The sequence below is a fragment of the Suillus subaureus genome (assembly GCF_016647635.1).
Source record: "Suillus subaureus strain MN1 chromosome Unknown BJ212scaffold_5, whole genome shotgun sequence".
NCBI classification, from domain to species: Eukaryota; Fungi; Basidiomycota; class Agaricomycetes; order Boletales; family Suillaceae; genus Suillus; species Suillus subaureus.
This window is the reverse complement of record NW_024538561.1, coordinates 590,174-606,637: the sequence shown is the minus strand read 5'-3', so window position 1 is coordinate 606,637 and position 16,464 is coordinate 590,174. Positions and strand designations below refer to the sequence as shown.

At 48.4% G+C, this 16,464-nt stretch overlaps 6 protein-coding genes across 6 annotated transcripts; 3 read left to right on the top strand and 3 right to left on the bottom strand.

Moving 5' to 3' along the window:
* Window positions 1-3,375: 3,375 nt before the first annotated feature.
* On the bottom strand, window positions 3,376-4,858 carry BJ212DRAFT_814788 (PAP2-domain-containing protein). Its single transcript, XM_041344129.1, has one exon. It carries the CDS (start codon window positions 4,797-4,799, stop codon window positions 3,570-3,572), a length of 1,230 nt encoding a protein of 409 aa, XP_041196998.1. The 5' UTR covers window positions 4,800-4,858; the 3' UTR covers window positions 3,376-3,569.
* Window positions 4,859-7,238: 2,380 nt separating this feature from the next.
* Window positions 7,239-9,546, top strand: BJ212DRAFT_1264008 (fimbrin; the record flags this gene model as incomplete). The annotated part of the gene is made up of 8 exons (XM_041330393.1): window positions 7,239-7,315; window positions 7,366-7,519; window positions 7,578-7,721; window positions 7,771-8,243; window positions 8,295-8,996; window positions 9,046-9,305; window positions 9,365-9,450; window positions 9,505-9,546. The coding sequence occupies 8 exons, from the start codon at window positions 7,239-7,241 to the stop codon at window positions 9,544-9,546; spliced, it is 1,938 nt and encodes a 645-aa protein (XP_041196997.1).
* A 240-nt stretch (window positions 9,547-9,786) lies between these two features.
* BJ212DRAFT_1444914 (mitochondrial 54S ribosomal protein YmL47) lies at window positions 9,787-10,512 on the bottom strand (the record flags this gene model as incomplete). Its single annotated transcript, XM_041338028.1, has 4 exons — window positions 9,787-9,929; window positions 9,979-10,046; window positions 10,093-10,148; window positions 10,201-10,512. The coding sequence occupies 4 exons, from the start codon at window positions 10,510-10,512 to the stop codon at window positions 9,787-9,789; spliced, it is 579 nt and encodes a 192-aa protein (XP_041196996.1).
* A 165-nt stretch (window positions 10,513-10,677) lies between these two features.
* On the bottom strand, window positions 10,678-13,035 carry BJ212DRAFT_1329048 (uncharacterized protein). Its single transcript, XM_041334680.1, has 5 exons — window positions 12,819-13,035; window positions 12,587-12,750; window positions 12,471-12,530; window positions 12,208-12,317; window positions 10,678-12,146 (listed from the first exon to the last, which is right to left on the bottom strand). The coding sequence occupies exons 1-5, from the start codon at window positions 12,921-12,923 to the stop codon at window positions 10,924-10,926; spliced, it is 1,662 nt and encodes a 553-aa protein (XP_041196995.1). The 5' UTR covers window positions 12,924-13,035; the 3' UTR covers window positions 10,678-10,923.
* A 52-nt stretch (window positions 13,036-13,087) lies between these two features.
* Window positions 13,088-15,282, top strand: BJ212DRAFT_814589 (CAIB/BAIF family enzyme). The gene is made up of 9 exons (XM_041344128.1): window positions 13,088-13,467; window positions 13,519-13,797; window positions 13,855-13,933; window positions 14,006-14,162; window positions 14,242-14,391; window positions 14,454-14,623; window positions 14,695-14,779; window positions 14,846-14,953; window positions 15,067-15,282. The coding sequence occupies exons 1-9, from the start codon at window positions 13,233-13,235 to the stop codon at window positions 15,130-15,132; spliced, it is 1,329 nt and encodes a 442-aa protein (XP_041196994.1). The 5' UTR covers window positions 13,088-13,232; the 3' UTR covers window positions 15,133-15,282.
* A 519-nt stretch (window positions 15,283-15,801) lies between these two features.
* Window positions 15,802-16,216, top strand: BJ212DRAFT_1262903 (signal transduction histidine kinase; the record flags this gene model as incomplete). Its single annotated transcript, XM_041330298.1, has 2 exons — window positions 15,802-15,935; window positions 15,991-16,216. Coding segments are annotated over 2 exons (360 nt in total), but the record flags the coding sequence as incomplete, so codon positions are not given.
* Between the last annotated feature and the right edge of the window lie 248 nt (window positions 16,217-16,464).

The following is a 16,464-nucleotide window of genomic DNA, read 5'->3' as shown; positions in this document are numbered from 1 at the left end:
TAGAAATGGATCACAAATCATGAAACGGAAATGAAACATAGGTAGCGGATAAGGGAGCAGGACGGATATACAGATAACCAAAATACCGGAGTTAGGGGGTTACCGAAAAGAGACGAGCGCTGGTTGTGGATTCGGATGAGTTGTGGACCAGACCGGACAAGTGGACAGATTGAATGACAAGATGTTGGAGGGGGATAAGATGTGGATAGCATCGGAGATAAGATGTGGATCTGAGATAAGGGTCGGATCTGAGATCCAGATATGCGGATATGACACACACCCACCTCCACCAATTGCCAGCACCTCCCATTCTCAGTTGCCAGCACATTCCTCACATGCACCTGTCTCTCGCCATTCTGGTTCCTCTCTGCACCATCATCATCCATGTGCCTGATCTCCTCATTTCTGCCCCGCATCTCCCGATCACCGTCCAATCATCAACATTGATGAGGTGGACAAAGATGAGTATAACTAACTTTTACAGCCTCAGCTTTCTCTGTAGTGTCTACAACTCAAGTCCTTGGCTTATAATTCGGTGATCTTCATTTTGTTTATTCTACTTCCTCATCATCCTATGCATCCCATGTCTCTCAATCCTATGTATCCTCCTCTCGTGTATATCCACCCTCATATGACATGTCTCCACCTATGATATCACTTATGTGCATTATATATGCCCACCCCATTATGCTCTATCCTCCATTTAATTCTAGTGATTGACTGCCTTATTTCAGATGTTGGCACCTTAGTGAACATTGAGCTGCAATGTTGTCTTTTTGTATTGATTGAGCTGTTGTGCCATTTCCTCCTTCACCTTTCCAGTAAATAAGACTTTAACTGGCAAAATGAAGGAGGGGTCCAGCATTGCAACAATATCATGGTGAGGTGTGGGGGGAAAAGGGTGGGGGCTTTCTGTCAAGTCTGTGACTCCGTCTGCCCTTATTTACATCTTTCAATTGAATTGTAGTGGGATTCTTACCCTCAGAACCAGAAACCATTTGAGATAGTGAGTCTAATTCTGAGCACCATGACAACTAGAGGGAAGGGCTGGACTTCGTGTCCTATGAGATAGTATTGCATATAGATATTACATAATAAATTTAATATGTGCACAACACCTTGGTCTTTCTTGATAAGTGCAAATTAAAAAGTAACTATGGTCCTTCCCCCCCTGATCTGGTCCTTCCTTCTGATCTGGTCTTTCCCATTGTGATCTGGTCTTTCCCTCTGACGGTAAAAAATACCAGTGGTCTTTTCCCTCCTGATATAGTCTTTCCCATTAATTAAAAGTACAATGGTCTTTCCCATTGCTATGTGGTCCTTCCCAATGACAGTGAAAAGTATCAATGGTCTTTCCCCTCATGATCTGGTCCTTCCTGATGACAGTGAAAAGTACCAATGGTCTTTCCCCTCGCAAGTGTCATATCCCATATGCCAGACATAGATCCCATCATATTCCCACGCTTTCCGGACCTATTTCCGGACCCCATATCCAACTCATTCCTGGATCCCCTATCCTGTCCACCCTACACACATTCCGTCCAGCAAGACATCCGGACTTTACCTCCTCTTGGATTCCAGGACTACATCCACCACCTCACATATCTCAGTCCTGTTTCTGCCCTGCCTTCCGGATCCCCAGATCTCCGGACCTCTGGATATTAACTGTTACTATCTCTGGACCTATTCCCACCCTCTGTCCAAGATCCTGTGCCTATCCCCATTTGGGCATCTCCGCCTTTCCGGTTCTCGGTTATCTCTGTTTCTGTCTTGCTGATTGATCCTTGTATTAGTTTCATCTCCGAGTTCATTTACTTATGTTCCATCTTACTTACCAATGTGTTTCCGCATGCTCGTACATAGCCTTACTCCTTTGCTTACTGATCCTCTCGGATAGCCTCTAGTATATAACCCCTGTACAACTACAGTAGAGTCCTCAGTCTGAATATCATCTTAGTTCCTGCTCTCTCATCTTAGATCCTGTTCTACTTGCCAATCATCTTCCGGACTTCAGTCTGTCTGAGTCTCGTCCTTTTCCATAAGGCCTAGGGAAGGATTCCCTAGGCCGGAATTCCAGACCTTCGGATTTGTCCCCTATGTCTCTGTCCCAAGTCTAGGGATTGCTTCCCTAGGCTGGAGTCTTGCCTTTCTGGCACTTACCCTCTTTCTGGACTTAGGTCCACTTCCTGTCCCTCCGACTCTACCTTAGGGTAGTCTACCTCCATTTGCTTCTACATCGGACTTCATCCGATGTAGCCCCTATTCCTTCCGGACCTCCGGACCTCCTGTCTTCTGTACCTCCGGACATCCTGTCCCTCATACCTCTGGGCATCCTGTCCTTCAGACGTCCCACCCTCCATACCTTCGGACATTCCATCCTCCATACCTCCATGTCCTGTCCTCCAGACCTCCGGACCCCTGGACATCCTGTCCTCCGGACCTCCTATCCTTCCATCCTGTTTTCCTGTAGAAGTATTACCTTGCAGTGGGAACTCTCCCGAGCATTTCCTGCATTCCTCCAGAACTCTCCCGCGCTCCTCCAGACTTCGTCAGAACATCATTAGACTTCCTCTGAAATGAAGGGCACATACTCGGGTAAGGGGCACAGTGTACGAGCTGAGGCCAAGCCCCTCTGAGTCAGTCTCTCTCTCCTTTGAGCATGGTTCTTAACAGAGATAAATAGATGTGCTATATGGACCAATAGTTTGCAAACCATCACTTTGAGCTTCATCTTCCCTCCTTCCATCTCCTGAGCTATCCTCTGCCTCATCATCCAACAAAATCCTAGCCTTGAAGCACTGATAGAATTGATGCAATCAGAGACAGAGTATGTCTTACATTATTGGACATTTGCTACATTTACTGATGCCAGCTTGATCATTTAATTGGTGTTTAGACATCTGTTCTCTCAAGTAATTGTAATATATGTATGTCTCTAATATAACACTACATAATACAAGCTTAGCACATCATTCTGGTGTGAGTCATACACCATCAACTGATACTTGATACCCTGCTAATGCAAATATTCATCAAACTCTGCACTCAGGTATTCTTCCCCTCAGTCTAAATGGACTTTGGTTAGGCAAACTCCTGGTGACTGGTGTGTAAGCCATGCCTCATATGTCTTAAATGCTGTAGGTGCCTTACTTTTAGCTTTGGGGATTGAAGCTTTGTCTGATAGCTACAATCAGCCATGAAGCTGATATAGTATAGGCACCTGCCCAAGCTCATTCATTGTCTGCACTAATCCCCACAGGTCCATGTGTGCCAAACCTCTGTAGATGAGTGCTCAAGACTTTGTCTTATCAGGGAAGAGTTTCTGGCTAACTTTGCCTTGACACAGACATCACAGAACTCTGACCTTAAGGTAATGTCCAGATTGACACCTGTGATTAGACCCTTCTTGATGGCATTTATGACTCATTCTCGTCGGGTATTAAACACGTTGTGTCCAAATCAAGGGGTGAACTTTTTAATGCAAACAACTGTAAGCATAAATGTAGAGTCGCAGAAGAATCTAGCAAGCAAAACCCGGGTATACGCAAGAAAACCAACCATCTAACACACTACCTCCTGGTTTCAGGCGGGAACACGAACCCAACACCGGTGATTGGACTCCAACCCTCTTCTCCAGCTCTTTCATCAGCCCTGATGAGACTCGCGATACTAGCTGTATGCCTATGCCCTCTTCCCCTCCCCATTCCAGGATTCGGTGATCGGTAGGCAATAGGCGTCTCTTCCTCATCACTGACTGTCCAATCACTCGCAAACTCGTCCGCGCCCACTCCGCCCCTCCTCGATTCGAGATCATATCTCTCGTACTTGTCTCCAGAAGCGTTGACATTCCCATTGCGCAGCTCCTCGGGCACGAAAAAGTAGAAACAGGCAGTGGCAAGACACGCACCACCCACGACATCAATGAGATAATGATGACTCAGGTACATGGTACTCCAATAGAGGACCGCCGCATAGGCCCAAGCCCATTTCGCGTACTGGGGCCACAAGGCGGTGATGAAGAGTGCTTCGAGGGTAGCCCACGCAGCGTGTAAGCTGGGGAAAGCGCCGAATACGAGGGGTGAACTCGCAAAAGTGCGTTTATAGCCATCTCCACCGAAGAGGTCGTCGATGCGGCCGAGGCCGCCTGCGGATCCGGGTGTGCCGTATGCTGCGGGTGTGAGGCCGTAGATGATTTCGTACCAGGGTGCTGCACAGGGGAGGACGATTTGGGCGAATACGGCTATGCAGTTTTGATAGCCAAAAGCTTTGGCGAATACGGGGAGGGTAGGCGGGCGGAAGAGCCAGAGGAGGGCAGCGAGGACGAGGGGGAATGTGTAGTGGATAACACCATATGGAAGCCAGGCGATGATGTCAAGGATGGGATGTGTAAAGTGAGTAAGGATGTCGCTTATGTTTGCGCCGTAGAGGACGGATTCGAGAGTTGGGAGGAGGACGACATGTACTGCGGGGCGGTGGTCGGCGGGTAGGAATTGGTTTGAGTAGAACATGAGGACCCATGAGAAGATGGGTGTCGCAGGTATAAAGAATTGGGAAGTGAATGGGATGAATATGGCGATTGCATATAGGATGGGTATGGCTAGTTTGTAGGGGAATGGAGGGACTTGCATGAGAGTGAGCCAGAAGATAGCAGAGAGTATGTGTAAAATGTAAATAGAGTCTTTCAGCGTGAATTTGTGTGCATGGAGTTTCGCCACCGTATCCGAGGGTGAAAACGACTTGTCGAGTCGATTCACCCCAGCGACCACCGCGTTGACTCCAATGCGCAAAGGTCGCAGCATGGTAAAACGAAAAGTCCCGTGGGAACAAAATCATTCCGGAAACTAGTAGTTCGCAACAATTGTTTGACAAACTTTGCATAGCCTAATAAGCTTTACATGCCGACGTTGTGCATTTGCATATATTGCAAATATTGGTATGGAAATCTCACTACATGCTCTATATATCCATTTGCATTATGTTTCCGAGTCCGAGTCAATGCAGATGCGCACCTTCTCATCCGCTCACCATGTCATTCGTCCACGCCGCGACCCCGGCTCGATACAATCATTCCCTTATGCTTCTAGCAACCACGAATGGTGAGCAGTTTATTTCCTGCCGGTGTTGTCCTTGAGAAGAGGATTTCAATCCTTGCTAATTCTTCCCCTACATTTTCTTGAACTGGTCTCACTCGTAGTCAGTCTGATCAGTTTCTCTACTCCGCTCAAACTAATCTCGTCTCCCGCGCTTCATTAACCAATGGTATCACGCACGCGAAATCTATTTGTCTTCTTTAAACTAATCCACGGCAGCCTTTCGTTCTCTCATCCCTCTCACCTTTTACCTCCCCTCTAACAAGTGCGGCACTCGCTAAAAGACTTCCTAGTTCAGGTGCTTTATGTAGAAAGATTTTATAGAATATATGTGGTCTCGATGCAGTCCCGGGGCCCTCAAGCGCGCATCACGCATAGACATCGATATTTAGTGACCCCTGCATTGGCTCAGGCAGTGCAAATCTTTTCCGGTACAACAACGACTGTGGGCGCGATTGGGACTCCGAGCACCGTCGACACTACCTTGCAAAGCTACGAGAGCTATTGAAGAAGCCAGAGCAATGTCAAGGCTTTCTTTGTTCCTGGCGAGGACCAGCGTAGGCACACAACATGTCTAGCAGAAGTATTGCTGAACCTTCCTTGTTCCAAAGATTTTAGCGAGTATTCTGCACACTCGGACGAACGTAGGGCATTCATTTCAGGTTTCGATGGTTCAGCCGGTGAGAAGATGCCATGACCCTACTGTCACACTGACTTAGTATCTATTCTCTAGTCTTCTTCTGTTGTCGTGACCCCAACGGAGGCAATACTTTTTATGAATAACGCTCAGGCCGAGCACAGTATCAAGACGCTCCTGGGCTCCGATGTTGAAATCTGTCCATATGAATCTTTCACCTCTTCTTTGAGGTAGCTCGCTATGACCCTTGGAGCTAACAAAGAGAAAGCGAGTCATTTAATGCATGTTCAAAATCAATTCTGATTTTTGTCCGCTTTAGCCTCAGTGACTGGGTGATAAAAGTAGTTTAGCTGTGGTTGATTCTCATTCTGTCACCAGTGGCTGCCATGAAGGCAATGAAGAATGAAACAGAGATCGAGGGCTTCCAAAACAATGTTACATCCGAGATGGCGTTTCCCTAACTCGTTATCTTGCCTGGTTAGAGGAATAACTTAGTGGCGATGTCGAGCTTAACGAAAGCCAAGCTGCGGCTAAGCTCAAAGACTTGATATCGTCAGTGTGGATGACATTTTATATTACTGCAACTGACCTCCTAGCAGTGAGCTGGACTTGTTCCATGGACTGTCGTTCACAACAATCTCGTCTACTGGACCTAATGCTGGTGCGTGAACTCGGGTGAAACAAGACACACGCTGATCATCGCACAGCCGCGATACGTTATTCATACCGGCACACCCTAATACTGACGCAGCATCCCTCTCAGTCAAACGAGAGTTCATCAATACCTCAAGCGATACTACCCCCAAGAACAAGCAACCCGAGCATGTTAAGAAGGGACAGCCAAGTACAAAGCCAATGCGAGTGAGCGCGAAGATTACAGCTCTGTATGTTGTCTTGGCCGCTCGTAACTTGAAACAATACCTTTGTTCTCTAGCAACCTCTGTGCTCTCGACTGGCAGAATAACGGACACCAGAAGGAACCAGCAAGTGGGACTCTGCAATCGAAGTCTGACATGCTTGCATTTTTTCACTTTTGCAAAGATTCTGATTCTTTGCAAAACCAGAGTTTTGCTATCTCGAATTAATTCCTTAGATTTGTGTCTACCTCGATTTGTACTTAGACGTCTATCTACCCTCTAAATTGTTCACTGGGAGCACTCGGTACTCAGTACTCAGTGCCCATTACCCATGGACACGAGGTCAAGGGCAATTGCTTGAAGCTGTGTCATGCGCAGTGACCCAAACATTGTTGCATCGAAGTTCTAATCATACTAGTTCCGTGTAATTAAGTATTGATCGGCCGAAACTGCGGGCTGCGGGCTGCGTGAAACTGAGAGGTTATAAGCAGAAAAGAAAGAGTAGAGTGTGTTTCAAACAACCCACAGTTGAAGCTGAAGATGGTGATGGTAACACGCAGTCAATCACCCGCAGCCAAGTGGCGACCCCCAGCACCGCGTTCCACAACTTACTCTGTCCAATCACCGCCACTATCCTCCTCTCCATCATCTCCAATGGAGGCCTTCCGACTTCAAAAGAAATATCCAGAAGTCTCCAAAGATGAAATGTTTGATCTCGTAAATCGCTTCAAGTACGTGAGATCTCCTTTGAGATTACTTGAGTAATAAATCTCGTCCGCAGTGCGATCAGTACCAACACGCCAGGTCGTATAGACAAGAGCGCTGTTCTTCAAGCACTTCAGAATACCGGAGAATCGTACGACAAGGCTCGAGAGACGCTTAAACATGTTTCTGTCGATGCCAGTGGCAAAGTCGAACTTGAAGACTGGGTAGAGGTCCGTACACCATCCATGATGTCATCCCCCACATCACTCATCAGCCATCCTTCGCCAGCTCAATGTCAAGCTACGGACACAAACCAAGGCTTCTATCCTTCCAACACGAGCGGGAAAGGTTACCGTCCAAGGCTCGAACGCTAATGTCAGTCATACGATCAACGAAGATGAGCGGACGGAATTCACGAATCACATCAACACAGTGAGTTCTTCTCATAACTGTCATCCTTTCTCTTATGTACTCGTTACAGGTGATTGAAAACGACCCCGACATTGGGAACCTTTTCCCAATCCCTACATCAACCATGCAGCTCTTCGACGAATGCAAAGATGGTCTTATCCTCTGTAAACTGATCAACGATTCCGTCCCCGATACTATCGATACGCGCGTGCTGAACAAGCCAAGCGCACGTAAACCGTTGAATGCTTTCCAGATGACGGAGAACAACAACATTGTAATCGCATCTGCCAAGGGTATCGGATGCTCCGTCGTCAATATTGGCTCTTCCGATATTGCAGAGGGGAGGGAGCATCTGATCCTTGGGCTTATTTGGCAGATCATCCGACGTGGTTTGCTCGCACAGGTTGATATTAAGATTCACCCTGAATTGTATCGGCTGTGCGAGGATGGTGAAACCATCGACGATCTTCTACGGTTGACGCCAGATCAAATTCTACTCCGTTGGTTCAACTACCACTTGAAAGCCGCAGGATGGAAACGGAGGTACGCTCGTCATCCGTACTTATTGATCCTTTCTCACTCATGATCCACTAGGGTTAACAACTTCAGTCGTGATGTCTCAGACGGCGAGAACTACACCGTCCTGTTAAACCAACTCAAACCAGACCAATGTTCCCTGGCACCTCTCCAAACTAAAGACGTGAGACAACGTGCAGAACAAGTCCTCCAAAACGCCGAAGCTATCGGCTGTCGCAAGTACCTAACACCTTCATCCCTCGTCTCTGGCAACCCCCGTCTCAACCTTGCTTTTGTCGCAAACCTCTTCAACACCTGGCCCGGCCTCGAGCCTCTTGACGAACAAGAAGCTAAAGATTACGGTGTTGTCGAGGACTTTGATGCAGAGGGCGAGCGTGAAGCACGCGCATTCACGCTATGGCTCAACTCGCTTGGCGTCGAGCCAGCGGTGTTCAACTTATTTGAGAACTTACGCGATGGGCTCATCATCCTGCAAGCATTTGATAAGATTTCGCCTGGCTCTGTGGTATGGCGTCGTGTTTCCAAGCCCAAAGGTGGTGCACAAGCTCCGCCCCCAACGATGCTTGATGAAGAAGAGCAGGAAGATATTGGGGTCACTCCCAACCAAAGCACGCTCTCCCGTTTTAAGCAAGTGGAGAACACGAACTATGCGGTGGAGCTTGGGAAGCAGAATGGAATGCACCTCGTTGGTATCCAGGGGGCTGATATCGTCGATGGTTCAAAGACGCTCGTTCTTGGTCTTGTCTGGCAACTAATGAGGTACTTCGAGTCTTTCATACTACCTACACGTCTCATTCGATTATTGCAGGTTGAACATCACAAAGACCCTGATGGCGCTCTCCAAGACCGGCAAACCCATCAGCGATACAGACATGCTTAAATGGGCAAACGCGACTGCACAAAAAGGCAAAGCCGGCGTTCGACCCATCCGATCATTCAAAGATCCAGCAATTACCACTGGGTTATTCTTCCTCGATCTTCTGGATGCAATGAGACCAGGGATCGTGGACCCCGCTCTTGTGATTAATGTCAGCGAGAGTGGAGCTTATGAGGATCGGCGGCAGAATGGTGAGTGGTTTTGTGAGCCTCGGGGTTTCTCGAATGCTGACTTTTGTTTCTTTTTCAAGCGAAATTGGCTATTTCTATTGCGAGAAAGATGAACGCGCTGATTTTCTTGGTGCCTGAAGACATAGTGGACGTTCGTCCACGGCTTGTGCGTCTCTGTATTCCATGCTGGTCTTCGTCGTCGTGCTGATTGTCGCTGCAGATTTTGACGTTTGTTGCAAGTTTAATGAGCATATCGCAGTAATCTGTGCTTGCGTTTTCTTTCATTAATAACTATTCTCGCTGTTGTTCTTTGCAAACAAAGTCCATCAAACTCGCTACATGGCGGACGCACAATGTATATGCATACTGCTTACCTCTGATGCTATCATCTCTGCTTCAAACGTTTGTGATGTGAGCCCCGCAAAGCCGGGAATTTGATGACTCTGTACAAAACCTTGTATTTCAAATATGAATGCATTAGAAAGTGGACGAAACAGTGCTACTAGGTTTCAACTGTCTGTGTAGGGGATGAAAGTTGATCGGTGGAGGGTTCTGGTTGTAGGACTAAATTTCCTAGTCTAGGGGGTGTCGAACGCGTGATGAATTCCATTATTGTTGGAAGTTTGTCTGCTGCTTGGCGTAAAGCTGCGAAGGGATGAGTTTGAATATAATAGAGATGGGTAGGAGTTCCTGCCTTCGCGTGCCAACTCTTCTCTAATTGGGGTCCCTCCAATCTCAAATATGACGCGACCAGTGGGGACGCTGCGCAAATGAGCCTCGTGAAACATAAGCACAAAGGTGAACACACCGAGTGGCCCAAAACTCGAATGTCCCTTTTCCTTTACCCATACGAGTTTCGTTTCCCTTGAAGACACGTCAGAAACCTATGCAGAGAACAAACACATGTATGGCAGACCTTGATGCACACTGGAATATCAGGAAAAACTCTAAGATAGACTTTTGCGCCTTTGACGACCTTTATTTTGCGTTTTATGACTTCCTCAGCCGTTGTAAGCTGTTTCGCGCTGAAGCGGACGCCCATGCCCTTGATGCGGATTCCCCATTCACCGTATGCAAGTGTGGTGCCTTTGGTTGACCCGCCTATGGGTATCGGAACGCGACCTTTGTGTCGTTTGACATGTTGGACTTGGCGAGGTGCGAGTTGTGAGCGGAAACGGACGCCGGCTGGCAAATGTGGTGCGAGCGTCGTCCGGAGCAATAAGAACATCGTCTTGAGCGTTGGAAGTAGTCAATACGAGATCTTTGCAGTAGAATTAATCGAGACCCCCTTTTAGAGGGGTTAAAAGCGCTAAAGTGAAAACCGCCAATAACTGACTCAGCCGGGTCAGCCCTAATTACAGCTTGCTAAAACGGAGCCTACTACCAAGCTTCTCCTAAACCTACCTTCCACCTACGGATGGGCCTCCTGGGAAGGACAGCGAGTACGATTCGGTCACGCCGAAACTTTAGCAAAATTCCGACAACATTCGGATTTCTGAATATGAAGATGACAACCAAAAAAACTGCCAGTATGATCCGCATATAATAAAGAACAGTAGTGTCGAACGGAAGTATATAATGATATCCCAGCTACAAATGACTGAGCCGCCACAAACGCCTAAACCTGAGACCCCTATTCTCACTTCCTCATCAACTTCTCCCTCAGTTCTGCCCCCCGCAGTTGTGCCCGCAGATACTCCAGCCGCGTTTGATATCGTGCAGTTACCTCTCCTCGCCGGCGTCGAATATCACTCAACTCACTCTCGAGCGCCGAGATAGAGGCATCGTCCTCAGGTACTTCACGCACCGGCGAGTTGTGCAAAGTCGATGGGAGGTGGATGGAAGAGTCTCGTGCAAGGTTAACAGAAGAGACACTGCCTAGTTCTCGTAGTTTGCTGGGGGTGAGTCCCGGCGGGGAGTGCGAAGCATGCATCGAGCCGTTTGTGGGGACGCGCGCGCGAGACGATATAGATGACATACTACGCTTCCTTGCTGACGCAGATAATGTTGATGGAGGAGCACGTAACGAGGAATTCCGGTATGACTGCGGCTGGGAGCGCGGTTGGCTAACACTGGAGGCTGCTGACGCAGAGTACATGGATTGAGTATCAGCCTCACAGGGTGTGCCTCTCCCAGTGCTTAGGTATCCACTGCCTCCATATTCACTGCCCCCGCCTCTACCACCATATTCACTTCCCCCACCTCTACTACCATAATCGCTCCCTCCCGTTCCAACGCGGACTCGGCGCACAGAAGGCGTTCGCGGTGGATGACGTCGAGTCAGTGCAGTGAGCTCAAGCCCATTGAACGCATCAAGTAACCGTCTGCCCTCAGCTTCAAGCGTCGCAATTTGGCGCTTCAGCTCTGATGAGGATAGGTTATCGGAATCGGCGGTATTCGCAGATGCTGAGAGAGATGGAGAATGCGAGGATGTGCGTGAGGTTGTTGATGTTGAGGGAACGGGTGTGGAGGGCGAACCGGTTGTGCTATTTAGACGGAAGGAGGACGGGGGGGTAACTGGTCCTGTTTGGAGGCGGCGGAGGGACCGGTACGGGCTGCCTCGCTCCCTGTTTCCACCAACATTGATACTGCTGGTACTTATATTCGCACTTAAATACTGCACGTCACCCGCATGCGACAGGTTCTCCGATGTCAGAGAAACATCGCTTCGCATGTATGATGGCGGAATTGGCCGTCGGGATGTACCACCGGAGAAGATGGACGTGTCGTCTGTTGTTGCGGTGAGACTTGTGTGAGCTGAGACTCGGGAAGAGCGCCTAAAGAGAGTGCTCATGGCAGAGGAGATTGAGGATTTAGAGCGGACAGATGGTGAAGGACTTTTGGCAGAAGCCAAGTTATAGGCTGTAAATCGTAGAGAACGAAGTTGGAAATCAGTCCCTTCGAAATACAGTGTAAGGCTCACCGTTTGGTGGGCGTGAGACAATGGGGACAAGGGGAGCTTCCTGTGGGACTGAGCTACCTGAAGCAAGCCGTTCGAAGATGTTTTGCCGGAGAAGACGGTATTCATCGTCACTGTGAGCGGAATCAGCATAGTGGGAGGTTTGACGTGAACATGGGAGACCAATTTTGGTGCGAGGAAACATTGCGTCAACCCAAATGGGTCCAATGATCGCTACCACAACACACATGTCACGTCCTCAGTCTGAAGAGCCAAAACGAACTCACTCAAGTAAGCCCTGAGAATTTGCGGCAGCAAGTTCATCGAGACGTTGTGCAAGGGTGGTCCTGTAAGCAGGAGAACATGAGCGAGCAGTGTGAATTACACTTGACGAAAGACGTACGTGATCACGTCTGTATGTGTACGTGGAGTATCTTGTTGTGGTGGTAAGAATTGCTCGGTACCGAGAGGAGAGCGCCCAGCGCTGAGACGGTGGGTATTGTGGTCACTGTGCCTAATCATTGAAGGTTGGTGCGTCTCGCGCCCCTTGCCTTTATACTTTCCATACTGCAGAATTCACAGCCCCCATGATGGTCAGTGCCTGTCTCATCAAGAGAACGGATAGAAATACGCACAAATCGGGAACGGATGACCTGGACCATTGACATGGACACGGAACTATCATTGTGGTTATGTGACTGGGACTCGTCTACTGTCCTGAGCGACGAGAAGAAGCCCATGGTTGGTTGTGAATAGCCGTAATGAACGTTAGACGAAATGAATTGATATGTTTTTGTTTTCTGTTATATATGTTTTCTTGTCAGTACCATCAGCACATTGCGGATGCAGAAGCGGTGCCAGGTGTAATGTCCGTGTCATTGTCGACAATATTAATGGACTTGGACTTCTGCCACCTTGATCACAACGTAAGACTAGCATTAGCACTAGTCTTTTGTCTGTTGGACCTGGACGATAATATTTTTTGCAAGTTTCAAAATCATTATCTCAACCGTTGCTATTAATCGCTCTGTTTCTTCCACTTAACTGAGATGATATTGTCGAAATATAGAGCACTCAGCGCCGTCGCCCGTCTTGATAGTCGTCTCATCAGACGTTCTCTCATTTCTACTCAATCTAATGACCAGGGCATTCCGCCCCCACTCACGGGTATCAGAGTCCTCGACCTCACTCGTGTGCTAGCAGGCCCATCATGCACCATGCTTCTCGCAGACATGGGCGCAGATGTCATCAAAGTTGAGGAGGTCACCCGCGGCGACGACACTCGTGAGTGGCCTGTGCTGGCCTAAGCATCCGTTTCTTGTCTAAAAAAAACAGGCTCCTGGTTACCTCCTTCTGCTCCCGTCTCCCCGAATACTCCGAAAGAATCGTCACACCTCCCACCTGAATCTGCATATTTCCTCGCTGTGAATCGAAACAAGCGTTCTATCACTGTGAATTTCAAGGATCCTGCGGGACTCGAGGTCGTGCAGAGGCTAGTTCGCAGTTCCGATGTGCTCGTAGAAAATTTTATTGCAGGAAAGCTCGCAGGGATGGGTCTCGGTTGGGAGGATTGTAAGGTGCTTAATCCGCGGCTTGTGTACGCTTCCATCACCGGTTTGTCTGAGCTTCACTTTCCCTGCTATCAGTATCCAATTCAGTTGACCCAATCAGGGTATGGACAGACAGGCCCTTTTCGCGAAGCTGCGGGTTACGATGTCATCATTGAAGCCGAAGCTGGGCTGATGCACATGTATGTATGCTGTGTTTCAGGCGCTTCCATGCGATATCTTGAGTCTTATGCCTTGCCTTCTATGGATTGTAGCACAGGCGAAACTGATCGTCCACCATCTAAAGTGGGCGTTGCGGTGACAGACTTGATGACAGGTCTTTACGCACACGGTGCAATCCTTGCTGGTTTGCGTTCCGTACAGCACACGGGAAAAGGTGTTTGGATAGACTGCAACTTATTTGAGACACAGGTGCAGTGGCTATCGCATGTTTATCTCCTTGTTTGGCTTTCTAATGTTTACCAATACGGTTTCTCTTGTATATACTTAGCTTGCGAGTCTTGCGAATATAGCGTCGAATTATCTCATCGCCGGAAAGGAGGCCTCTCGGCACGGAACTGCCCACCCGTCCATCGTTCCTTACCAAGTCTTCCCATGCAAAGACGGATTTCTCATGATTGGCGCGGGCAACGACAAGCAGGTGGGCAGTACCACTGATAAGCAGTTCTAATCGGCCTGACTCCAAGGCACATGCGACGCTAGTTCCGACTGCTTGCCGAAAGGATTCTAGAGAAGCCCGAGCTGGCGGATGATGCGAGGTTTGTTAGTAATGCTACGCGGGTAGCAAACAGGGAGGCATTGGTGGACATTATTACCCAAGTGCTCCAAAGACACGAAAGGGATTATTGGATCGACCGCTTCACGGGATTAGGGTGCGTCGTGCATGATGTCTACTTATGTATGATCCATCTGCCAAGATATTCACACGCGCATGTCCGTGCAGGGTACCGTTTGGGCCAATCAATAATATCCAACAGTCGTTTGCGCACCCGCAAGTTGGCGCTCGGCAGGCTACGGTGGAGGTTGATGTACGTATCCCCCGTCCTCATGTGATAGACTTTGGTTTGATTATGTCGAATTGATTCATTGAATAGCACCCACGAGCAGGGAAAGTGAAGATGGTGGCTCCACCTGTTACTTACAATGGAAAGAGGATGCCGGTGAGACGACCACCGCCCTGGCTGTCACAGCATACAAAGGAGGTACGTGCACGTGCCAGTGATATCTTGGGGTTTTTTTGGTTCGCCACCCTCATTCTGAATTGCATTTCACTGTGCATTGTGCATTTTGGTTTCTGATGGTGAATTCGTTTTAGGTCATGCTGGAACTAGGGTATTCTCAGAATGAGATCGCCGAATTGAGGGCTCGCCAGATTATCTGAGACAAGGATTTGCCGATCTCATTGAGAGTTTGGGTTATGGGCGCGGGTCCGCCTGAGTCCGCCGGCTAGGGGGATATTATGTAGAAAATGAGATGACGATCTAGCTCAGATAGCCAGTGAAATCGTGAATCTGTCAATGATGCTACATATTTGGCAGCGGCACTGCGGCGGCAACAGATAATCAGTGAACTACTTTAAGCATAGCCCCGAATCCCTACGGCCTGACGTCCTAGAGCCGCTACCCCGATTGTTATTTCAGAACGCTGCCTTTTGTCAGTGAACAAGGCCAGGATTCCCTTCATGTCTCATGCTCTGCGTGCTCGTTCGCCGAATATCATTGATGACATTGTCAAGCGTCCACCACCGTCTCCTTCCGACAAAGCCCCACCACAGAAGAAGCTAGACGTCAAATCGCGGCCTGCCTCGGAAGAGCCAACGGCAAAGACAGGCTCGCCTATTACTGCACTCAAGGAGAAGAACGACTTGAAAGAGGTTGAGAAGAAGGAGAGCAAGGTATGTCGCCAGCTTGGAGTGGTTTGTTTGTATGCATGCGCTTGGAAGCAGAGCGTTCCCCGGGAACCCCGCGCTCAGCCCCTGCCCATCTCGTTATATTGTTTGCCTTGTGATGATGATCACTGATCGTTCTACCAGCCCAGTAAAGAAGACATAATCGATATGGAAGTCTTCAACCAGATAGTCGAGCTGAATGATGAGGATGATGGGGACAGCTCATTTCTATCAGGGATGATCTCCGACTATCTTGCGCAGGTCGATTCCACATTTAATGAGATGGATAAGGCCATGTATGAATTCTTGTTATTGGAATGACCACTCTAGAATCTGACTTTTCTAACATAGGGAGACCAAAGACTTGAAGAAAATATCAGACCTGGGTCACTTTCTGAAGGGCTCGTCAGCCGCACTGGGCGTGAAGCATGTTTCATTAACTTGCGAGAAGATACAGAATATGGCCAAGGGTACACCTGGAGACAAGACCGTTGAAGAAGTGACTTCGCTACTAAAACGCGTCAAAGAGGAATACGGTGCAGCAAAGATTTGGTTACTGGAGTATCGGCCGACATGATGATAACATTACATTCTCTACTGAGCTTGCTCGTCACCATACCCCAAGAGTTCAAGTTGTATGATTTTCACTGTACTCTACCTATCTAAGTAGTAACTGCCACACTTACGCTTGGCTACATCCATCCTTTGTTTTCACTATCCGCAATGTTCCACTATATGCACTAGTTCCAGACACAGTGTACTACATCTTCACATCATCTTATAAATCACCCAAGCTCCGTTTCACACTCCATATCACTGCATTGT